At 34.5% G+C, this 26,382-nt stretch overlaps 1 protein-coding gene across 1 annotated transcript; it reads right to left on the bottom strand.

Annotated features, from left to right (window-relative positions):
- Positions 1-525: 525 nt before the first annotated feature.
- On the bottom strand, positions 526-25,741 carry LOC131179464 (uncharacterized). The gene is made up of 3 exons (XM_058146315.1): positions 25,024-25,741; positions 24,770-24,900; positions 526-1,311 (listed from the first exon to the last, which is right to left on the bottom strand). Exons 1-3 carry the CDS (start codon positions 25,739-25,741, stop codon positions 526-528), a joined length of 1,635 nt encoding a protein of 544 aa, XP_058002298.1.
- Between the last annotated feature and the right edge of the window lie 641 nt (positions 25,742-26,382).

Genomic DNA, 26,382 nt, shown 5'->3' with positions numbered 1-26,382 from the left:
CTTTCTAGGACCAAAGGGATTAACTTCATCAAATACAACATGCATTGACTCTTGAATAACTAAAGTTCTCTTATTAAAGACTCTATATGCTTTACTAGATATAGAGTACCCTAAGAAGATACCTTCATCAGTTTTGGAGCCAAATTTATCTAAATTATCTTTGTATTCAAAATGAAGCACTTACAACCAAAAACTCTAAAATAACCTACTTTAGTTTTCTTTCCATTCCATAGATCATAAGTGATTTTCTTCAAAATAGGTCTAATCAAAACTCTATTTGAATCATAACAAGCAGTATTAATGGCTTCTGCCCAAAAATAAGTAGGCAAGTTATATTAATTTAACATAGTCTTCCCCATACCTAAAAGAGATCTATTTTTTCTTTCAATAACACCATTTTGTTGGGGAGTCCTAGGAGAAGAAAAGTTGTGAGTGATCCCTAGTGAGTTACAATATTTTTTAAATCTCTCATTTTCAAATTCTCTACCATGATCACTCCTAATAGAAGAAATTTGAAAACCTTTTTTATTTTTGAACCTTTTTTGAAAATCTCTCAAAAACATCAAAATATTCATCCCTATGAGTAAGGAATGTGACCCAAGTATACCTAGAGTAGTCATCGATAATCACAAAAGTATAATATGCACCACCTAAGCTAGCTACTCTAGTTGGACCAAACAAATCTATATGCAACAATTGAAGGGGTCTAGAAGTAGATACCTTATGAATAGATTTAAAAGTTCTCTTGACTTGCTTACCCATTTGGCATACATCAGACACCTTGTTCTTTTGAAACTTGATCTTTGGAAGCCCATCAACTAGCTCATCCTTGTTCAAGTTTGCAATAAGGTCCATGCTAGCATGTGCAAGCCTTCTATACCAAGTCCAAGAGTCATCACTAGTAAAAACAAAACACTTGATATCTTTGTTAGACAAAGCGTGCAAATCAATAACATAGTTATTTTCTACTCTTTCACCAACAAACAACATTTTGTTATCACACATTTTAGACACAAAGTAAGATTTAAACTCAAAAATAACTCTACAACCCTTATCACGCAATTGACTAACACTAAGCAAATTATGCTTTAAACCATCAACCAAAAGTACTTTATCAAGAATATGGGAGTTTTCCTTAGCAATCTTACCTATTTTCACAATTTTACCTTTACCATTATCAGCAAAGGTCACTTGCCCACCTCCATATTTCTTTTCAAGTGAAAGGAAAAGGTTAGCATTTTGGATTATGTGTCTTGAACATTCACTATCCAAATACCACTTGCTATCAAACATTGAGGATTTCAAGCACACCTACACAAGATATTTCACTTTACTTTAGGTACCCAAATATACTTGGGTCCTTGGGGGTTAGTAGTTTCATCATTTGAATCAAATATTCTACCATATCCAAAATGGACTTTCCTTATGGCACACCTATAATTAGTGTGACCAAACTTCCCACAACAGTGACAATGACCATTGAACCTTCTAGTTTTTGGTCTATATGCATGAGAGTGTACATATGGTCTCATGTGACCTTTCTTTTTATGTCTATTATGTGAATGTGATGTAACACCCCTATTTGTATAGCTTGAAACATTTTGCCGTTCTGATGACCAGTATCGATCCAGACAATTAAAAAAATTAGAACCACGTCTAAGACACCTAGAGAAGCCCTGAACACAAATAATTAGTAATTGCCAAATAGTTAAGTACAAATAAGAAAAACAGAACACAAGAAGTTAAATGAGCCGGGAGTCACAGCGATGGGTGACCTTCTCGAGAATGACTGCGAGGCTAGTCTAAACTCAAATTTCGAACCATAAAATGTAACACTGCTGTCTTTAGGACTATTGCAAACACAGTGGAAAAGAGAAAATCATAGAAAAGAATTGTTAAGCAGGTCAAATAATTAGGTCAGGGATCCGGAAGAAATATCGAATAACTTGCAAACTGGATTAAACTAGCAAGGGGCAATTTGGTCAATTCACCCCTAGAGTTAACTCCTGACCTAACTGTCCAATTAAATTGAAGAAATGAAAATTTCAGAATTAGAAATTAAATTAAAGAACTAATAGAAAAATAAATGAAAAAGAAAAAGAAAGAAAAGAAAAAGTTTATTTGCATCATGCATGACATAAGCATGATGCAATAAACCTAATATTTAAAAAATTGAAATTGTGGACAATTATGTATTAATAAAGTTAGAAAAAAATTAAAAAGAAAAAAAAAGTTTCTTCTTCATTAGCCGTCCATCTCTTCTCTCTCACTCTTCTCTTCTTAGTTTCCTCCGTAGCCATGAAATTCAAGCTTTCAAAGCTTGAATCAACCCCATAAATCCAATAATTTTCTTGTATAAATCTTATTGTTGGATCTTGGCAAGCTTATTGAGAACAAAAAAAAAAGAAGAAATTAGAAGATTTAGAGAAATTGAAATCAATATTTGAGGTTAGTAATCTAAACTTGAAAATTTTAGTTAAATATTTATGTTTTAGTTTAATTAACTTAGAAAGTAACTTAAAATCATAACAAAACAATTATTGAGGGACCAAACATGAAATTCGTCCAGCTAGGGTTAGGGTTTGATATGAATGAGTTTGATGGTTTTGAATGGTTATTTGAGGTGAATTAGGAGTGTAGAACATGAATACACACTTTAAATTGCATTAGATTGAACTTTATGTGTAGCTAGGGTTTTGAGCATGTAAAAAATTGAAAAAAAAATTTGAGAATTAGCCAAATGATGTAGTTGACCTTATTTGAGTTGAGAAATGGTCAATTGTGACCATTTGTGGTGTGTATGAATTGTTGGAAACAAGTTTAAATTCGGATTGGTGAGGGTCAATATGCAGGTAGCTTGACCTAGGTCCTTTTCAGGGACCAAAACTGAAAATTTACCAACCCAATTGTTGTAAGGCCAATTGGGAATGAATCTAGATACAAAATGGACCATTTTTCATTCAGGAGTCATGCCCAGAAATGACCATAACTTAGTGAACAATTAGGTTAAATCCGAATTGGGCACACTAACCTGTACAAAAATGATTAAATGAACAGTAGTTATGTAAATGACCATAACTTGGTCTAGGAAGGTCCAAATGACCTGAATTTTATACCGATAGAAAGCTGAGACATAGCCCTACAACTTTCATGGAGAAAACAAATCCAAAATTTGACCATAACTTGTTTGAAAAACCACTTGTAGTCAACCCACAAAATTGCCAAAATTCAGAGTTTGCCCAGAATTCTGGGTAACACCAAATCCGGCCAGCCATGTTCAAATGGCTATAACTTGGGTTACAAAACTCCAAATGGAGTGATTCAAAAAGGGACATAAAGTTAAGACAATAAGGAACAACTTTTATGAAGAAAACTTAGCCAAATTATCACAGCAATATAACCAATGGAATAGTGCAAAATAGGATATCAAAACTAAAAATTTGAAATTGTGCCCAAGAGACTTAAAATTTGAGGAAACAACCAAAATCAACAAGTTAGGTAACCAAAATGTGGTTTGCAGGTGAAATTAAAATTCCCATACCTATTAAGCATTAGAAAGTCAATAATTTAACTTGAATAGTATCGTGAATAGTAGCCCCGAAATACAAATTTTAATCAATATCAAGTTTAGCATATTTAAGCTAGAGATAAATAGATTTGAATTTAGTTTTGGATTTATGATAAATTATGATACTGAAATACTGAGAAATTATGTGTTTTAGTTGAAAAGGATACTGGGAAAGAACCCGAAGTATCGAGTCAAGGCCAAGAGGTGACTCGTATAAGGTTTATGCATAACATAGATATTTCTATAAATTTTCTTCTGCAAATTGTTTTGAATGAATTGTGATACTAAATTGTGACTTAATTGAATTGAAATGTTTGTTATGCTTTTGACTTAAATTGTTGCAAAGTTTTCTTGTATATATTTGAAATGGCAATAAATGTTTGATAAATTGATAAGATAGTTTTGAAACCACAGTGTCATGACCATATATTTGAATGCCTCACTAGCATGACTAGTAGAGGAAATTAGTTTTGAATTTTGATTTCTTCTCTGGCTAAAGTGTTGAGGTGTGTGCCAGTAGAAGAAGAAATTTGAATGGGTACCCATATATATGAGCTAGCTAGCCTTGTCATTACTCATAAGCCTCCGGCTATTGAGATGAATATGTTTCGAATGGCATGGTATAACTGTGTGTTTTTATGAAATTCGTTTTGAGAATTTCTAAATGAAATTGTTTGGACTAAAAGTTTCTATATCATGTTTTGTATCTGTTTTTCATATTTAGTTCAATATTTGAATAAATGTGATTTGAATTATGTATAAATATTATTTTAGTATGTTGTGTACCACTGAGTCATAGTACTCAGCGATGGCTATTATTGCTATCATAGATATAGAGACTAGAGGAGCAGCAGAGTGAGCTGCTGAGGATTCTTGGAGCCATGTTCCTGAAGTTTTGACGGGTATATTTTATACCCTGATTGTAATATTTAATTTAATGTTATGTAAATGTATGTACATGTAATAACTAGTCATGAGCAGTTGTATAGAGTTTGTAATAATATTAGTTTGGATTTTCTCATGTATATTTTGGATGATGAATGTAAATTATTTTTACTTCAATGAAAAATGAATAGAAATATTGAGTACTATTTTGATGACAATTGAGTTGTGAATTATTGATTTGAATTTTGGAGTTTAAGAAATGATGTTGAGTTGTGTTGAGATAGCAGTGAGTTGATGAAAAAGAATTACTGGAAGTGTTTTTATAGGTTTTTGAAAAACTTTTTTCTTAAAATACAGACGGTACTCTACCGAAATTTTTTCAAAATTTGCGTAAAAATAAAATGGACAAAAATTTTAACTAGCTTTTAAACTTCTATTAAATGTAAGAAAATGCTCACCACTTCCAAAAAGTAAGAAAATGGTTTTAAAATCCATTGTAGGGTACTTAATGAGTTATCGGTAGGTGAAGTTCGATAGTTCATTCGGTATTCTATGGGATCATGTTATGCCTTACAGAGGGGTAAGGTGTGACATGTTTTAGTGGCATCAGAGCAAATTTTTTGAAGTATGTTCTGACATGTGCATTCATGTCTTTTCTTTGATAAGTATAACTGCTCAATGTCCTTATTTGTTACATTCAGTGCATTACAACATAAATATGAACTAACGGAGGCAAATCTCCTTGTGTTATTTTTTCAGGAGATATCCTAACTCCAGATTGAAATGGAAGAAGGAGATCACTCTGTTGAGCAGTCTGTAGAGGCTGAGGCCCAAGGGGTAGCCTCAGCTCTCCAAAACGTCAGTGGGTCAGTGGCACCAGCCCCACAAATGCCGCAATTTCTTGCACAATTTGCCCAACAGATGGCTGTAATATTCCAATAAATAGCTGAAAGCATGCCTACTCAAGCTCCACTTTAGACACCTGTGGTGTAACCACAGCTTCTAGCCAGGCAGTATGATAAGCTACTTAAGTATGGGGCTACAGAGTTTAAGGGTACAGTGAGCCCTTTAGAGGCAGAGCAGTGGTTGGAGAGAATTGATAGAGTATTCAAGAAGCGGCACTGCCCAGAGGAACTAAAGTTTGAATACTCAGTGTCTTTGTTGCAAGGGGATGCGTCTGACTGGTGGAAGACCATCCCCCATAGCTTGGCTGAACTGCCAGTACTGACCTGGGATGACTTCATCAGAGAGTTCAGACAGAAATATGTCCAAGACGCATATGTAGATCAGAAACTGCAAGAATTTTTGAGTCTGAAGCAAGGCAACAGATCAGTGGCAAAGTATGAGAGGGAGTTTTCCCGCTTAAGCCACTATGCTGGGAGTCTCCTGTCTACAAACAAGGAAAGGTGCAATAGATTTGAGACCGGTTTGAAGCCCAGTCTGAGGATGCAAGTAGTGGGATTCAGACACAGTAACTTCTTAGAGCTTATCTCTCAGGCACTTGAGTTAGAAAAAATTGAATTAGAAGCAACACCAGTGAAAGAGAAAGCTGAAAAGACTAAAAAATCAGAGAAAAAAAAAGGTGAAAAATCAGTTGAACAAGTCCTAGTGGTACATCTGGAAAAAAGAAGAAATTTGGGGGACCTAGCAGAGGTAGAGGAGGAAGGTTTGGAAGGGGCAGATTCTCTGGATAGTGACCCTCTAGATCTGGTCAGCAGTCGACCAGGGGTTTATATCCTCCCCGCCCCTGTGAGACATGTGACAAGATTCATGGGGGAGAATGTTATTGGGCAACAGGAGCTTGCCTTAACTGTGAAGGTAAGGGCCATCTTGCTAAGAACTGCACCAGTGCCCCTAGATTTGGTCCAGCTCCTACTACTGCTAAGGGATCTATTCAGAGTCCTGCTATCAGAGGTTCATAACTGGTTAGCAGAGGAAGAGGCAGAGGTAGAGGCAATGCTTCTGGCAGTCAGGGTACCATTAATCAGTCAGCACAAGGGAGTGCTCCAGCCAAGGTTTACACGATGAGACAGCGGGAAGAGGTTGAGACTTCAAATGTTGTAGCCAGTACATTCTCTATCTCTGATCAAGATGTAATTGTACTGTTTGATTCGGGTGCAACCCACTCATATGTTAGTGCTAGCATAGTTAGGACAAGAGGTCTAGGTCAACTGAATATATAGATATTGTCCTTTGGTGATCCAAGGACACTTTTCTGTCATATTTGATTAAAATGCCCTTCAGAGATTATGATATCATCTTGGGCATGGATTGGTTAGCCAGGCATCACGCCATGATTGACCATAGACTAAAGACAGTCACTTTTGGTCTCCCTCTATATGGTGATGTGGTAATACATGGGGAGAGGCAATTACTGCCATCAAACATCATTTCGGCTGCACTAGCCAGAAGGATGATCAGAAAGGGGTGTGAAGCATACTTGGCACATGTGATGGACACCCAAGTGGGGAGTCCAGCACTGAGGGACATCCCTATGGTATGTGACTTTTCGGATGTATTTCCTGATGAATTGCCAGGATTACCTCTAGAAAAAGAAGTGCAGTTTGAGATTGATGTTATGCCTGGTGTGGACCCAATCTCTATAACACCATATAGAATGGCACCAGAAGAATTGAAAGAGTTGAAAGTGCAGTTGCAAGAGCTGCTTGATAAGGGTTTTATCTGCCCTAGTGTGTCACCTTGGGGAGCATCAGTGTTGTTTGTTAAGAAGAAAGATAGCACTCTCCGGTTATGTATTGACTATCGGCAGTTGAATAAGGTGATAATAAAGAATAGATATCCATTGCCCCGCATTGATGATTTGTTTGATTAGTTGAGGGGTGCAGCTGTGTTCTCTAAAATTGACCTGAGATCAGGTTATTATCAGTTGAAAGTACAAGAGTAGGGTATTCCTAAAACTGCCTTTAAAACCCGCTATAGCCATTATGAGTTCTTGATCATGCCATTCGGGTTAACTAATGCTCCGGCTGCTTTTATGGATCTGACGAACACTATCTTCAGACCATACCTCGACCAGTTTGTAGTGGTATTCATAGATGATATATTGGTTTACTCGAGGAGCGTAGAAAAGCATGATAGACATCTGCGGATTGTACTGCAGACTTTGAGGGAGAAACAGCTATATGCTAAATTGTCAAAGTGTGAATTTTGGCTAAAAGAAATATCTTTTTTGGGGCATATAGTATCAGCAAAAGGCATTAAGGTTGATCTAAGTAAGATAGAAGTTGTCCTTAATTAGAGGCCACCCAAAAATATCACTGAAATTCACAGTTTTCTGGGTTTAGCTGGATACTACCGCCGATTTGTGAAGGGGTTCCCATGTTGGCATCTCCATTGACAAAGTTACTTCAAAAAGATGTGAAATTTCAGTGGATGGATAAATACCAATAGAGTTTTGATGAGTTGAAGAAATGTTTGACTGAAGCTCCAATCCTTACTTTACCTACCCCGAGTAAAGAATACACAGTTTGTAGCAATGCTTCTCACAATGGGTTAGGCTATATACTGATGCAAGAGCAGAATGTCATTGCCTATGCATCATGCCAGCTAAAACCGTATGAGAGGAACTATCCGACACATAACTTAGAGCTAGCAGCTATTGTGTTCGCTCATAAGATTTAGAGACACTATTTCTATGGGTAAAAGTGCTACATCTACACAGATCATAAGAGTTTGAAGTATCTGGGCACTCAGAAGGAGTTGAAGTTGGGACAGAGGAGATGGTTAGAGTTGATAAAAGACTATGATTGTCTGATTGACTATCAGCTAGGGAAAGCTAATATGGCGGCTGACGCCTTAACTTGCAAGACTATGGCAAGTCTACGGATTTCTCCTTTGTCTATGGTACATGAGTTGAGAGTATTACTGTCACACCCTACCCCTCTGTAAGACATAACATGATCCCGTAGTATACCTAATGAATTACCAACTCCGTCTACTGATAACCCATTAAATACACTACAAGGGAGTTTAAAAACTTTTCTTACTTCTTTTACAGTGGTGAGCACTATTTACAGGTGTTAAAAACCGTTGTGAACTGAAGTGAAACAACTAATTCATTTGGACTATTAGTAATTTCTGTAAAAATTTTGGCAGAGTGCCATCTGTATTTTGGATAAAACAGTTCTTCAGAAAACCTGTAAAAAGCACTTCAATATATTTCCAAATCTCAACTCCAACATATTTCTCAACACAACATATTTCGCAACTCAAATCCATAGTAATTTTTCAAAGACTGAGATTAAAGAGATACAGTACAAATTTTAAAAGTCAAAATAACTCATAATTTATTTTACAACTTCAAGGTACAATTTTATTTTACAACTGCTCAAACCAAGAACAAAATATAAATACAGTGAATATACATTACAGTACAAAATGCAAAATATAGTATACTCGTTATACCCGATAATCTCTCGCTGGATGTACTAGCAGCCTAATCTGCTGCCCTATCCGTCTGTCTACCTGCGACAAAGAATGAAAGCTATCATTTGAGACAATGTCTCAGTGGTGCACAACATTAACCAAATACAACTTTAAATCACAATTCATAAATCATATAAATGATGGATACGTAAAATCATAGTTAAATTCAAGACAATAAATGTCAACAAGAATTTAGACTCCATTTCTCAATTTCACAATAATTTCAAAAAATCAAATCATGATTAAATTCAAAAGACAATGAATGTCAATAAGAGTTTAAATTCATTTCACAATCTCACAATACATATCAATAAATCACACACAGCCTAATCATGTTCCAAGGTTCAATTCGTCCCAAAAGCCGATGGCTAATAAGGTATTCAATTCGTCCCAAAAGTCGATGACTAATGAGGAATAACATAGCTAGCTAGCAAAAATATGAGTACTCATCCAATTCATCCTCAACAGGCACACACCTCAACACTTCAGCCAGAGAGGGAATTCAATTCGTCCCACTAGACAAGCTAGCGAGGAATACAATCAATATACATGATAGTTGTGGTTTCAAACCATTTCCAATGCTTTTCAATCAATAAGTATCCATCAATATCATTCAAACAATTTCTCACAATTTCAAACCATTTACAGTGCTTTTCAAGCGATAAATATCCATTCAAACACATTTCCACAATTTAAAACAATAATGTACAAATAGTCATAATTCATTTCAATTGAAAAATTCAAAAGAAATAGCTGTTGTGCACAAACCTCTGATAACTGTCTCCTGGTCTTGACTCAGTGTTTCCTTCCCTTTCCCTGAGTCTTTGCTAACTGAGAAACACAATTTGAAGTGTTTCAGTACTAAATTAAACTATCTCTAACGATAATGCTTGATAAGTAATTCACTGAATGCTATTATTTGCTTAATCAACCTAATATATCGACCCATGATGCATTCTAGGTAAATTAGGTTTTAATGTTACTAACATGTCACATTCGATAGTCTTTTAGGGTTGGTACATGTTACCAAGTTCATTTCCGTGTATACTGCATTTTCTTGCAATTTGCTGGATTCCAGGATATTAGTTTGACCTAGCTGGATGACCTAGTTCCCTCGGTTTTCAGGTTTCGGTCAAAACTACAAACTTGTAGATCTATGTCTTATGGAACATGGGGAAAAATTTCAGATCATTCTAAGTTATGTAGACCAAGTTATGGTCATTTTACTATTGCTGGTCAAATTGCACCAAAATTGGTCACTTTAGGTCATTTTAGGTCATTTTAGGTTCGGCCAGTTTTTGGACCCGAACTTGTGCAAGCTGTTTGACTTGCTTATGGTCATTTCTGTGCTTTGGTGTCTTCATAATACTTGTAGATATGGGTCTTAACTATTCATGGTCAAAATCTCAGGTCAATTGGGCCTGTTTTGAGTGAGTTATGGCCTAAATACTAACTGCTGCCCAAATGGTCAATTTTCAGGCCTCAATTGCACTTAATCCAGATTTGGTCACTTTTCAAGCTACCTTGCAAGCAGAATTTTGGTATTCTTCCTGCATGAAAGTTGGCACATTTTGTGCCTAGTTTCACCTCCAATTTGTCTCATACCAATTGGAGCCACACACTTAAAGTTATAGGCCTAAAACACAAACTGCCTTATTGCATTTCTTTCATACACATCAAGGATCACTCCTAACACTTACCAAACTCAATATTCAAGTCAATTCTGGTTGTATCATGACCTAAACATAATTTGCAACACATTATAAGTCATTTTGGAAGCTTACAATTACATTTAACATACACCATAAAGTGCAGAATTTTTCAACTCAATTTACAACAATTCAATCACCTAACCATAACACATTTTTCATGTCCAACTTCACATCATCATATATACGCTCAAACTGCCCTAACATCCAACACAATTCAACATTAATATACCATAAACCAAGCATGAATTCCAGCATTCTTCAAGAGTTAACAACCTGCCGCAATGGTACCTTTACATTCCATTAATTTCCAAGCTTCAAATTTCAATTCACATTTACATATACTAAGTATACATCACCCAAACAATTTCCTACACAATATACATTTAATCAATCATTTAATTCACCATTTACAAGAAAAATAAACTGCCTTCAAAGTGTTTCCATGGCTGCTCAAAGTACATTTCCCCATTCAACATCAAACCTCAAAAATCTCTCCATAAATCAAACACCCATAACATCCTTACAAACTTTAATTAAACAATAATAAAAAATACAAACTTACTACTTTGGAAATTCTTCAAAACTCCACATAAACTTTCCTTTCTTGCTGCCTATCTACTGCCCATGGTGTGAGGATCAAAATTAATGAAGACAAGTAATCAAAATCTAGCTTGAAAATGGGTGTAATGAACCATGCATTTGGGTGGCCATGGGAGAACCTTGGAACTTCTTCATTTCGGCAATGGTGAGGAATGAAGGTTGAAGATGAGCTAAGTGGAAGTAATCTACCCACTTAATGAATATTTTAATTCCCATAGTGCTCCACTCATGCATTTTTAATCATATTATATGTTTAAGTGCTAATTACCCCATTTACCCTCCATTTTTGTTATTTACATTAGGTACCACTAAATTAATTTTTCATTATATTTTACAAGTGTAATATTATTTATTTTTGATGGACATTTAGGTCAAAGGACAACTCGGGGTGTCAAATGACTACAATGCCCCTGTTCGGGTTGCATTCCCTATTTTTCGGTAACAATGGGTTTTTCCATTTTTTAATTTCTCACTTTTCTTTGTACTAATTATTTAATTTTTCTTTGATATTTCTAATGATATTTATACTTCAATAAATATTTATTTGAGTCCTAAAAATATTTTCCAGGGTTCCTCGCTGTCCAGGGCTAGTCAACGGTCCACGCCGTGACTTCCTGGTGCGGTCACCCATCGCTAGGGTTCTCGGCTCGCTTAACTTGATTGCATTTCTTTTCTATTATTTTTCCTTTGTTTTTCTTGTATTTTCTTTTCTTGTATTTCATTATTTTATGTCTCCTCACTCATATTGAAGTGTAGTTCTAGGCATCCTAGCTGTCCGGACAACACTGGTCACTGGAACAGTAGAACACACTACCGAACATAGGAGTGTTACAAGTACATGCTAGCTTGGAGATTAATGGTGAGGGGCAAATAGCAGTTGCATAGCATGTACAGCCAGTGTTGATTAATCATATCAGAATGGCTGCTCAGAATGATCAGAAGTATCAGAAGCTGTTAGAAGAAGTCAGACAGGGCAAGAAACCATAAATCTCAGTAAGAGATGACGGTCTATTGCTTCACCAGGGCAGAATGTGTGTTCCTAATGATGTTGACTTGAGACAGATTATTTTGAAGGAAGCACATAAGTCTTCTTTTGCTATGCACCCTAGTGGCACAAAAATGTATAGAGGGCTGAAAGAGCACTACTGGTGGATGAGTATGAAAAGAGATGTAGCAGAATTTATTTCTAAATGCATAACTTATCAGCAAGTGAAGGCAGAGCATCAAGTACCAGCTGGTTTGTTACATCCACTACCAATACCAGAATGGAAATGGGAGAGAATAACAATGGATTTTGTGATGGGACTTTCGAGGACACTGAAGAGCCATGATGCAGTATGGGTCCTTATTGACAGACTGACCAAGTCTACTCATTTTCTGCCAGTCCGGATGGACTATAGTTTAGAAAGATTGGCCAAGTTGTACATTGATGAGAAAGTAAGACTGCATGGAGTGCTAGTATCCATCATATCAGACAGAGCCCCTAGATTCACTTCTAGATTCTAGGGTAGTCTTCAGAGGGCCCTAGGAACTAGATTGAACTTTAGTACGACATTCCACCCACAGACAAATGGCCAATCTGAGAGGGTAATTCAGATATTGGAGGACATACTACGGGCTTGTGTGATTGAGTTTGAAGGCAGTTGGGACACACACTTTCCTTTGATTGAGTTTAATTATAACAATAGCTACCAATCAAGCATTGGAATGCCTCCATATGAAGCTTTATATGGCAGAAAATGTAGAATCCCATTGTGTTGGGATGAAGTGGGTGAAAGAAAGTTGATTAGGCCAGAAATTGTTCAGCAAACTGAAGAGAAAATCAGATTGGTTAGAGATCAACTCAAAGCTGCATCAGACCGTCAGAAGTCCTATATTGATATGAAGAGAAGGGATATTGAGTATGCAATGGGTAAGAAAGTATTCCTCAAGGTTTCCCCTTGGAAGAAAATTATGGGATTTGGCAGAAAGGGGAAACTGAGGCCTCATTTCATTGGGCCATATGAGGTTCTATAGAGAGTGGGTCCTTTGGCATATCATTTGGCACTACCTCCAGAGTTGGAGAAGATACATAACATCTTCCATGTATCCATGTTGAGGAGGTATAGATCTGACCCATCTCATGTACTACTAGTGGAAGAAATTGAAGTGAATCCAAACCTCACATATGAGGAAGAACCCATAGAGATTTTTGCTTATGAGGTGAAGTAGCTGAGGAACAAGCAGATACCTCTGGTAAAAGTGCTGTGGAACCATCATTCGGGCTAGGAGGCGACTTAGAAACAAGAGGAGGACATGAGGAGATAGCACCCACAGCTATCCAGAGATTGATTACCAGGTAAAATTTCGAGACTAAATTTATTTTAAGGGGGGGAGAATTGTAACACCCCTATTTGTATAGCTTGGTACATTTTACTATTTCGGTGATCGGTGTCGGTCCGAAAAATTAAGAGAATTAGAACCACGTCTAAGACAACTAGAGTAGCCTTGAATACAAATAATTAGTAATTGCCAAATAGTTAAGTATAAATAAAAAAAAAATGGAACACAAGAAGTTAAATTAGCCGGGAGTCACAGCGATGGGTGACCTTCTCAGGAATGACTGCGAGGTTAGTCTAAACTCAAATTTCGAACCTTAAAATGTGACGCTGCAGTCCTTAGGACTATTGCGAACACAGTGGAAAAGAGAAAATCACAGAAAAGAATTGTTAAGCAGGTCAAATAATTAGGTCAGGGATCCAGAAGAAATATCGAATAACTTGCAAACCGGATTAAACCAGCAAGGGGCAATTTGGTCAATTCAACCCTAAAGCTGACTCCTGACCTAACTGTCCAATAAAATTGAAGAAATGAAAAATTCAGAATCAGAAATTAAATTAAAGGACTGTAACACCCCTATTTGCATAGCCTGGTATATGTTACTGTTCCGATGACCAGTATCGGTCCGGATAATTAAGAGAATTAGAACCACGCCTAAGACACCTAGTTAAGCCCTGAACACAAATAATTAGTAATTGTCAATTAGTTAAGTATAAATAAGAAAAACAGAACATAAGAAGTTAAATGAGCCGAGAGTCACAACGATGGGTGACCTTCTCGGGAAAGACTGCGAGGTCGATTTAAACTCAAATTTTGAACCGTAAAATGTGACGATGCGGTCCTTAGAACTATTACGAACACATTGGAAAAGAGAAAATCACCAAAAAGAATTGTTAAGCCAGTGAAATAATTAGGTCAGGAAGCCGGAAGAAATATTGAATAACTAGCAAACTGGATCAAACCAGTGAGGGGCAATTTGGTCAATTTACCCCTAGAGCTGACTCCTGACCTAACTGTCAAATAAAATTGGAGAAAAGAAAATTTTGGGATTAAGAATTAAATTAAAGAACTAAAGAAAAATAAATACAAAAGAAAAAAAAAGGAAAAAGTTATTTACATTATGCTTACCTCATTGGATGACATCATCATGATGTCAAAACCATTTTTAATTTTCCTACAAATATTGACCAAGTCAAATAAGACTAAAAGACTTAAAAATACCTAAAAAAGAAAAGAAAAAAAACTAATTTTAGTCTTCATCTTCTTCTTTGCCACCCCACCTCTCTCACTTATCACCATTGAAGAAAAACCATGGAAACTTGAATTCAATCTTGATTCCCACTACTAAAACCTACTTTGACCTCAAACTAGTCCACAAAAACTTGTTAGTTCAACTTGAGAAAGAGATTTAGCAAGAAAGAAAGAAGAAAAGAGGAGAAAATTTGAAGATTGAACATCAAAGTTGAGGTAAGAATTTAAATTGAAATTTTTAGTTTAAAACATATGTTTTGAGTTAATTTAACTTAGATTTTAACTTAAATCCAAAAGAAAACTATTATGGGGGACCAAATAGAAATTTCAGCCAGCTAGGATTAGGGTTTGAAATGAATGAGTTTGATGGTTTTGAATAATTATTTGAGATGAATTAAGTGTATAGATGTTGATTATATACTTTAAATTCATTAATTGAATGAATTGTGTAAGTTAGGGTTCTTGGCACTTAGGGTTTGGGAGAAAAATTGTAGAAAATGGTCAATGGATGTAAATGACCTTATTTGAGTTGAGTAATGGTCATGTATGACCAATTGTGGTGTGTAGGAAGTGTTGGAATTGAGTTTGAATTCAGATTGGATATGGTCATTCTGCAGGCAGTAGGACCAAGGTCCCTTTGAGAGATTAAAACTGAAAATTTACAAGTCCAATTGGTATGAGACCAATTGGGAATGAAAATAGACACAAAATGGAACATTTTTCATTTAGGAATCATGCCCAGAAAGTGACCATAGCATAGTGAACAAATTGACCAAATCCGGATTTATGTAGTCTGACTTGTACAAAAATGACCAAATGAACAGTATTTGTTCATTTGGCCATAACTTGGGCTAGGTAAGTCTAAATGACCTGAAATTTTACCAGTGGATAGCTGAGATATAGACCTAAAACTTTCATGAAGAACACAAACTCAAATTATGCCCTTAACCAAGTCATTTGGCCACCCAAAGTTGGTGACCTAAAACTGCCAGAACCAGAATTTGCCTAGAAATCTGGGTTAAGTCTAATCTGGCAGCCATGATTCAAATGGCTGTAACTTGAGTTACAAAACTCCGAATGTCACACCCTACCCCTCTGTAAGGCATAACATGATCCCGTAGTATACATAATGAATTACCAACTCCGTCTACTGATAACCCATTAAATACACTACAAGGGATTTTCAAAACTTTTCTTACTTCTTTTACAGTGGTGAGCACTATTTACAGAGTTAAAAAACTTTTTGAATCAAGTGATAAAGCGACAAATTTGACTTAATTGGAGTTTCTGTAAAAATTTTGGCAGAGTGCCATCTGTATTTTGGATAAAACAGTTCTTCAGAAAACCTGTAAAAAGCACTTCAATATGTATTTGCAAATCTCAACTCCAATATATTTCTCAACACAACATATTTCTCAATTCAAATCCATAGTGATTTTTCAAAGACTAAGATACAAGAAATATAATACAAAACTATTTAAGTAAATGAAATCTCAGATTTACATTCACGATAATTTACATTTAATTACATACCAAAATATTTTACAAGAGTTTCTATACAACTGCTCAAATAATTTACATACATATTATTACATGCTTACATCAAAAACTATGTACATGGGTATATCTATGATATACCTGGAGCTGATCTGAATGTATCCTCAAAGCAACTTAATCACTGCTCTATGCTCTTCTTACCTGCGACAGCATACAAAGCTATCGCTGAGTGGTGAACTCAGTGGTGCACAACTATAATTTAAAACATAGTACAATATACATTGACAAATTTTACAGTAAATAATTTGAGAATCTGAATACTGATCAAATTCCAAAACTCAAAATATTCATTGCCAATAATGTAAATCATTTGTATAAATGACTTGGATCACAAAATTCAATTTATCAAATCTTGACTATCCATTTAAGTAATTCCAACAAAATCAATTACACACAAACCATAATTGAAATCACCATTCCTTACCATTCAAAAGCCATTCTGTATCTCAAAATCATTTTGTATCTCAAAAATCATCTCAGTATCTCAAAAGTCATTATGCATCTCAAAAACCATGTTGTATCTCAAAAATCAATCTTTATCTCACTAACTATGCAAGACTAATCCGAAGGGCCATATTCGTTGTTATTCTAACTCCCTATGGTCGGGAGGTCGAATCGATTCTAACTCCCTATGGTCGGGAGGTCGAATCATCGTGCAGCATACCATCACAATAATGAATCTTCCGTAAGGGCCATAACGATAAAATAAACTTAGATCTAACCTCAAATCGGAGGAGAATCTAAGCCTGTGCACGTACCATGGTAATCAAAACACAACTCACTCCATTGTCTTCTCAACAAATGAGAGAGACGGGTAATAACCTAGTCAAGCATCTATAGTGAGATATAAAACAATATCACAATCCTTTTAGCGAGCATAAATCACAATATAATTCGATTCAAAGTCAATTCCAATATCCAATAATTTTTATGCTCATCACAATTCAAATAATAAAGTTTTCATTTTTTCCATGAATATTACCATCACAATTCAAAACATATTCTATCACAATTTTCCAAAACATAATTTACTTAATCCATAACAATGCTTAATACTTATGGAAATACCATTTCACAAAGCCAAATTCATACATACAATAACAATTTTCAATAATCATGGAATTAAATCCAATGCTTGTTAAACATAATTCATAAGAAAAATATATCATTTAATCATATGAAATATTCAAAACAAAATCAGTTAAAAACTAGTTGTGCACAAACCTCTGATGACTGTCTCCCTGATCTGGACTCAGTGTTTCCTTCCCTTTTCCTGAGTCTTTGATAACTGAGAAACACAATTTGAAGTGTTTCAGTACTAATTTAAACTGTCTCTATCGATGGTGTTTGGTAAATAATGCACTGAACTCAATTATTCACTTAATCACCTAATATACCGACCCTCATTGCGTTTTAGGTAAATTAGGTTTTAGTGTCGTTAATATGTCACATTCGATAGGGTTTTAGGTTTGGTACGTTTTACCAAAGTCATTTCCTTGTTTAGTGCATTTTAATGCAAATTGCTGGATTCCGGGATACTGGTTTGACCTAACCGGACGATCTAGTTCCCTCGGTTTTCGGGTCTCAGTCGAAACTACAAACTTGTAGATCTAGGTCTTATTACACGCGGGGAAAAATTTCAGGTCAATCCGAGTTAAGTAGACCAAGTTATGGTCATTATACTATTGCTGGTCAAATGGCATCAATTAGGTCATTTTTTTGGTCAATTTGGTCAACTTTGGTTCGGCCAGTTTTTGGACCCGAACTTGTGCAAGCTTTTTGACTTGCTTCTGGTCATTTCTGGGCTTTGGTGTCTTCATAAGACTTGTAGGTATGGGTCTTAACTATTCTTGGTCAAAATTTCAGGTCAATTGGACCTGGTTTGAGTGAGTTATGGCCTAAACACTCACTGCTGCCCAATTGGTCATTTTTCAGGTCCTAATTGCACCTAATCCGAATTGGTCATTTTTTTAGGTCACCTTTCAAGCAGAATTTTGGCATGGTTTCTCAATGAAAGTTGGCACATTTTGTGCCTAGTTTCACCTCAAATTGGTCTCATACCAATTGAGGTTACACATTCAAGGTTATAGGCTAAAATATACACTGCCCTCAATATGCATTTCACACCCCAACTTCAAACACACACTTACCTTTGCCATTTGTTTACTTACCTACCAAACTGTTTTGGCACATTACCAAAAGCATTTTTTACATTACATTAGCATTATTTTGGGCAGATTCCAATCACCCTCAACACACCAAATATCATTCACAATTACAATTTCTAAGTACCATTACAAACACACCTAAACATTACAAACTTTACATACACTTTACAATGTTAATTTACATACATATCATCAATCCTTCTAGGTCAATATTCTGCCCACACTTCCTTCAATATATACCATTACTCAAGTGTCCACAAGCTGCCACAAACCATTCTTCAACATCAAAGTGCCATCCCATATACCAATTCCCATCAAAGTGCATAATTCACCATATAAACATGAAATAATTCACTAAGTTACTAAATCACCATGATTAACATTATTTCTCATCAATTATATGCACAAATACCTCATCAAAAACGTGGCTCATGGCTGTCCAAAATGAAAACAAGAATAACCCTTCAAACTCAAAATTTTCCTTCACCAAACTAACACCCATAACATGAACATAAACTTTAACAAAAAAATTCTCAAAAATGCAAACTTACCTTTAATTGTAACTTGCTAAACCTTCACCAAACTTCTCAAAATTGGTATCAATATCTTCCTTGTGATGTGTAGACAAAGTTTAATGAAGAACCCTAGGTGATTTGGGGTTGAAATGAGGGATTAGGTGAGCTTGGAGAAAACGTTAATGGTGTTTCCTCTCACTTTCATTCACGGCTAGTTTTATGGAAATGGAGAAGATGAAGTATCCAGCTGCATATTAAGTGTACACATGTCCCACTATGTGTTTAATTAATTCCCTTAGTGGTCCACTTAGTCACTTAATCATATAATAAGCTAAATTCCCACTTATTCCACATTTAACCTTTAATTTCTACTATTTACTTTAGGTACCACCAAATTTATTTTTCCTTTGTTTTTCTTGTATTTTCTTTTCTTGTATTTCATTATTTTATGTCTCCTCACTCACATTGAAGTGTGGTTCTAGGCATCCTAGCTGTCCGGACAACACTGGTCACCGGAACAGTAGAACGCACTACCGAACTTTGGGGTGTTACACCGAATAGAGTGATTCAAAAAGGAGAATAAATTCAAGATAATAGGGAACATTTTCTATGAAGAAAGTTTTGCCAAATTCTAACAGAAAAATGACCAATGGAATAGTGCAACATAAGACACAAAAACTGAAAATTTGCAAATTTGCCTAAAAGATTTAGAATTTGAGTAAACAACCAAAACCAATAAATTTAGTTACCAAAATGTGGTATGTGGGTGAAATTGGAATTCCCAAACCTATTAAGCCTTAGAAAGTCAACAAATTGACTTGAATAGTATCATGAATAGTAATCCTGAAATATAAATTTTAAAGAACGTCAAGTTTAGCATATTAAAGCTAGGTATAAGTAGATTTGAATTTATTTTTAGAGTTATGATAAATGGTGATACTGAAACACTATGAAACTGTGTGTTTCAGTGGAAAAGAATACCGGGAAAGAACCCGAGACATCGAGTCAAGGCCGAGAGGTGACTCGTATAAGGTTTGTGCACAACTAACTATTTTGTTACTTTTCACTTCTAAATTGATTTGAACAAGCTTATTTTATGATTTATAATTTTGTAGTGTTGAGGATTTTAATTTGTTATATGAAATTGTATAAATTAAATGTAAATTTTTTTGATGCATTTAAGGATTTATTGCATGGTTTTGAGGATTGTAAATTTTAAGTTTGATGTGTTGCCAACCTTGAGCATGAATTTATGATGATTAAATATGTTGATGATTTGTAAACACTTTGTAAATAGAAATTGTTTTGAATGTGATTTGAAACCACAGCTGACATGGCAAAATATGTTGTGAATTCTCATTAGCTTGTCTAGTGAGATATCTCCTCCACTAGATGGGGCGAGTTTCTTCCTCTCTGGCTTGCCAGTTGGGGAAGAGTTTGAATGAATACTCATATATACTAGCTAGTCTTTGTTCCTCCCTTTTAGCCTCGGTTATTGGGAGAGTGTGAAATATCGTGGTGTACAACACGGCATCTATTTGAATTTTGAGTCATGGGTTCAACTGTGTGAATTGTTGGCAACGCTCTTTAAATTATGCATAGTTTGATAAATTGTGGTTGAAATAAATAATTTGTCAGTGATTCAAAATATTTTCGTATTGTTTCGGGATTTAAAAGAAATGTAGATAAATAGTTACTATTTGATCAAAATGTTATTCAAATGAATAATTTGCATGAATGAAAATATTGATTTTCTGAATGTTATAAATTTTGAAGAATTTAGAAATTTTAAATTTTTATTTGTTATGAATTATCAAGCATAATTTGTATTAAGTTTTAAATTATTAGTTTGTGCACCACTGAGTTTACCACTCAGCGATAGCTTTGTATGCTGTCACAGGTGAAAGAAAATATAAAGCAACTGAGCAAGATTACTAAAAGGCATAGTGAGACTATCTTCGGGTATATCATAGGTATACTCTTGTACTTTAGATTTTGATGTAATTCTGTAATTGTATGTATGAAATTTACTTTGAGCAGTTGTACCAACTCTTTTGTAATATATTTTTGGATTGTAATGAAATACAAATTATTATAAGGTTATCTTGAGATTTTATGTATTTATAAAGTTTTGCATTACTAAATTTTTTATGATCCCATGAATGTAAATATTAATTTTGTTATCTTAATGAGATATTTCAATGTTTGATTTAATTTAAACTGTGTATTGAGTTGCTTGTGTTGATTTGTGAAATGAGATTGAATAATGGAGTTGTGATTGAGAAAAATATTGGGAGTGTCTTTATTTTCAGGTTCTGAAGAACAGTTTTCTTAAAATACAGGCGGCACTCTGCCAAAATTTTTGTAAAAATTATGGAAATTTTAAATATAAAAAAAATTAGATTTATGTTTGGACTTTAAATAAAGGTTTTTAATATCTGAAAAAAATTTTACCCACCAATTTAAAAATGAACGAAAATTTAATTAAAATCCCTTGTAGTATATTTAATGGGCTACTGGTAGGTGAAGTACGGTAATTCATTAGGTGTACTACGGGAGTATGTTACATCTTATGAGGAGTAGGGTGTGACAAGAACTAATGGAAAAATAAATGAAAAAGAAAAAGAAAGAAAAGAAAAGGTTTATTTGCATCATGCATGACATAAGCATGATGCAATAAACCTAATATTTAAAAAATTGAAATTGTGGATAATTATGTATTAATAAAGTTAGAAAAAAATTAAAAAGAAAAAAAAGTTTCTTCTTCATTAGCCATCCATCTCTTCTCTCTCTCTCCTCTCTCCTTAGTTTCCTCCATAGCTATGAAATTCAAGCTTTCAAAACTTGAATCAACCCCATAAATCCCATAATTTTCTTGTATAAATCTTGTTGTTGGACCTTAGCAAGCTTATTGAGAACAAAAAGAAAGAAGAAATTAGAAGATTTGGAGAAATTGAAAATCAAAGTTTGAGGTTAGTAATCTAAACTTGAAAATTTTAGTTAAATGTTTATGTTTTAGTTTAATTAACTTAGAAAGTAACTTAAAATCATAACAAAACAGTTGTTGAGGGACCAAACATGAAATTCTTCCAGCTAGGGTTAGGGTTTGATATGAATGAATTTGATGGTTTTGAATGGTTATTTGAGGTGAATTAGGTGTGTAGAACATGAATACACACTTTAAATTGCATTAGATTGAACTTTATGTGTAGCTAGGGTTTTGAGCATGTGAAGAATTGAAAAAAAAAATTAAAAATTAGCCAAATGATGTAGTTGACCTTATTTGAGTTGAGAAATGGTCAATTTTGACCATTTGTGGTGTGTATGAATTGGTTGGAAACAAGTTTAAATTCGGATTGGTGAGGGTCAATCTGCAGGTAGCTTGACCTAGGTCCCTTTCAGGGACCAAAAATGAAAATTTACCAACCCAATCGGTGAGAGGCTAATTGGGAATAAAACTAGACACAAAATGAACTATTTTTCATTTAGGAATCATGCCCAGAAAATGACCATAACTTAGTGAACAATTAGGTTAAATCCGGATTGGGCACACTGACCTATACAAAAATGACTAAATGAACAGTAGTTACGTAAATGACCATAACTTGGCCTAGAAAGGTCCAAATGACCTGAATTTTATACCGATAGAAAGCTGAGATATAGCCCTACAACTTTCACGAAGAAAAAAAACCCAAAATTTGACCATAACCTATTTGAGCAACCACCTACAATAAACCCACAAAATTGCCAAAATCCAGAGTTTGCCCAGATCCGGCCAGCCATGTTCAAATAGCTATAACTTGGGCTACAAAACTCCAAATGGAGTGATTCAAAAAGACAAATAAAGTTAAGATAATAAGGAACAACTTCTATAAGAAAACTTAGCCAAATTATCATAGCAACATGACTAATGGAACAGTGCAAAACTAGACATTAAAACTGAAAATTTGAAATTGCTCTCAAGAGACTTAAAATTTGAGGAAACAACCAAAATCCACAAGTTAGGTAACCAAAATGTGGTTTGTAGGTGAAATTAAAATTCCCATACCTATTAAGTATTAGAAAGTCAACAATTTGACTTGAATAGTGTCATAAATAGTAGCCCTGAAATATAAATTTTAATGAACATCAAGTTTAGCATATTTAAGCTAGAGATAAATAGATTTGAATTTAGTTTTGGATTTATGATAAATTATAATACTGAAACACTGTGAAATTGTGCGTTTCAATTGAAAAGAATACCGAGAAAGAACTCGAAGCATCGAGTCAAGGCTAAGAGGCTACTCGTATAAGGTTTATGCACAACATAGAAATTTCTATAAATCTTCTTCTGTAAGTTGTTTTGAATGAATTGTGATACTAAATTGTGACTTAATTGTATTAAAATGTTTATTATGCTTTTGACTTAAATTGTTGAAAGTTTACTTGTATATGTTTGAAATGACAATAAATGTTTGATAAATTGATAAGACAGTTTTGAAACTACAGTGTCATGACCATATATTTGAATGCCTCACTAGCATGACTAGTGGGGGAAATTAGTTTTGAATTTTGATTTCTTCTCTAGCTGAAGTGTTGAGGTGTGTGCCAGTAGAAGAAGAAATTTGAATGGGTACCCATATATTTGAGCTAGTTAGCCTTGTGATTACTTATAAGCCTCCGGCTATTGAGATGAATATGTTTCGAATGGCATGATATAACTGTGTATTTTTATGAAATTCATTTTGATTCCTAAATGAAATTGTTTGGACTAAAACTTTATATATCATGTTTTGTATCTATTTTTCATATTCAGTTCAATATTTGAATAAATGTGATTTGAATTATGCATAAATATTATTTTAGTATGTTGTGCACCATTGAGTCATAGTACTTAGCGATGGCTGTTATTGCTGTCACAGATATAGAGACTAGAGGAGCAGCAGAGTGAACTGTTGAGGATTCTTGGAGCCACGTTCCTGAAGTTTTGACGGGTATATTTTATACTCTGATTGTAATATTTAGTTTGATGTATGTAAATGTATGTACATGTAATAACTGGTCATGAGCAGATGTATAGAGTTTGTAATAATATTAGTTTAGATTTTCTCATGCATATTTTGGATGACGAATGTAAATTGTTTTTACTTTAATGAAAAATGAATGGAACTATTTAGTACTATTTTGATGACAATTGAGTTGTGAATTATTGATTTGAATTTTGGAGTTTGAGAAATGATGTTGAGTTGTGTTGAGATAGTAGTGAGTTAATGAAAAAGAATTATTAAAAGTGTTTTTATAGGTTTTTGAAGAACTATTTTCTTAAAATACAGACAGCACTCTGCCAAAATTTTTCCAAAATTTACATAAAAATAAAATGGACAAAAATTTTAAGTAGCTTTTAAACTTCTATTAAATGTAAGAAAATGCTCACCACTTCCAAAAAGTAAGAAAATGGTTTTAAAATCCCTTGTAGGATACTTAATGAGTTATCGGTAGGTGAAGTTCGGTAGTTCATTAGGTATTCTATAGGATCATGTTATGCTTTACAGAGGGGTAAGGTGTGACATGGGAGCATGAGGCATGGTGAGTGTGATGATAGTTATGAGGCCTAGTCGCATGTCCCCTATTGAAGTTTGGCCTAGATGCAATTCTCCTAGATGTCTATGTCCTATTTATATTTTATCTAGAAGCATATTGATGAAATGAATTATTTCTAGTTTCATTTCCACTAGATATCTTTAGTTCTTGTCCTATAGGATTGGACACCTTTGGACTAAGCACTTGGAAACTAGGCTCACAAGAACTAGATGCTTTAACAAAAATGATCTTCGAAGGAGGTGCTTGGACAAATTTGCTATAGCTAAGTCCATACTTGATGCTTGGAGGCCTTAGAGAGTCTAAAATTGCATCAAGTTTGTCCTTTCCTTTAGCAAATTTGGAAAGAAAAATTTTTAGATCGACAATTTCATTTCTCAAGTTCTCATTTTCTAATGAGAGCTCATCTAAGGATTTTTACATACTATTATCTAAAGGTTTATCATCCTTAGATGAGGTCTCATTCTCCTTTCTTAAACTAGCAAGCTCACTTTTCAAAAGTTTATTTTTCTTATGACTTAATTCAAGTTCATCATTCATGACTTTAAGAGCACTAACTAGTTCATCATAAGCAAATTCAATAACATCATCATTTAAAGGTACCTCAATGGAGCTTTCCTCCATTGCCATGAAGTACATTTGGGCAACTTCATCATCGATCTCTTCACCTTCACATCTTGTGAACATTGAACATTCCATGCTTCTCATTCTTCTTAATTCTTTTTCATCATCTTCTAAAGCAATTAAGTACATGTCAATCAAGGAGTGTTCTTTGAAGCTTTGTTTATAAGGGTTATCCACTTGTGGCACTTGCTCCATTTGTTGATAAGAGGAATAGTTTTTTGTGTTCTCAACTTTATCAGCTTGACAACAATGGTTAGAATTGTACATAGAATCAAGAGAATCCCATATATCTTTAGCATTGGAGCATTTAGAATTTTTAGCATAATAAAAATCATTTAAAGAAATTTTCAACATATGCATAGCTCTTATATTAAAGGAAAACATATACTTATCATGCTCACTCCATTCACCCTTTGTCTTTGGCACATGCTCACCATCTGCTACTTCGATAGGAATGAAGAGATCATTTTCAATTTTATCCCATAAATCCACTCCTTCTGATTTGAGGAAGTAATACATCCTATTCTTCTAATAGAGAAAATCATTTCCATCAAAGAAAGGGAGATTTACCATCGATTGACTTTCTTCAGCTTGTGAGTTGAGGGTTGCCATGATCTTTGCTCCAAGATGGTTAAATCTTAAGAAAATGGAGACTTAGCTTTGATACCACTTATTGTCACATATAGTAACCCAAGAGGGGGGGGGGGGGGGGGAATTAGGTGTTAATTAAAAAAAAAATTGAAGGCTAAGAGAAATTTTGAGTTAAGAGCACAAAAAAAAAAAAAGGAAAGAAAGAAAGAACATAAGGAATTTTATAGAGGTTTGGCTATCCCAAGTCTATGTCCTTTCCTTAAGGCCCTCCTTGAGAGTTAACTCCACTAAAACTCTTCTTTGGGTGAAGAATAAACCCCTTACAATCATCACAAGAGCAAGCCCTTGCTCTTTTATAAATCCTTTTGCACTTAAGAGCAATTTAATGATCTATAGCACTCAAGTTACAATGAATGCTCACAACAACCTTGAACTAACTATCAGAATAAAGAAATTACAGCTCAAAATATCAAGCTCTTAATAATCAATTATGGTAGCTCAAGTTCTAGAGAGAGATTTTAAACATAATAAATTCTTATGAAATGTTGTTGTTCTCTTCTCCAGTCATA

Source organism: Hevea brasiliensis, chromosome 4, assembly GCF_030052815.1.
Source record: "Hevea brasiliensis isolate MT/VB/25A 57/8 chromosome 4, ASM3005281v1, whole genome shotgun sequence".
Lineage (NCBI taxonomy): Eukaryota > Viridiplantae > Streptophyta > Magnoliopsida > Malpighiales > Euphorbiaceae > Hevea > Hevea brasiliensis.
The sequence above is the reverse complement of the archived record's forward strand: the minus strand, read 5'-3'. Positions and strand labels throughout refer to the sequence as shown.

Bases quoted from the DNA above. Each gene is read 5' to 3' on its own strand.
- LOC131179464 (XM_058146315.1), bottom strand. From the start codon at position 25,741: ATGTATTACTTCCTCAAATCAGAAGGAGTGGATTTATGGGATAAAATT. The intron at 24,901-25,023 runs GTATGTAAAAAT...ATGCAATTTTAG, and splicing joins TGATAAACCTTTAGATAATA to ACTCTCTAAGGCCTCCAAGC. The intron at 1,312-24,769 runs GTGTCCAATCCT...TATCTTGTGTAG, and splicing joins TCCAAGTGCTTAGTCCAAAG to GTGTGCTTGAAATCCTCAAT.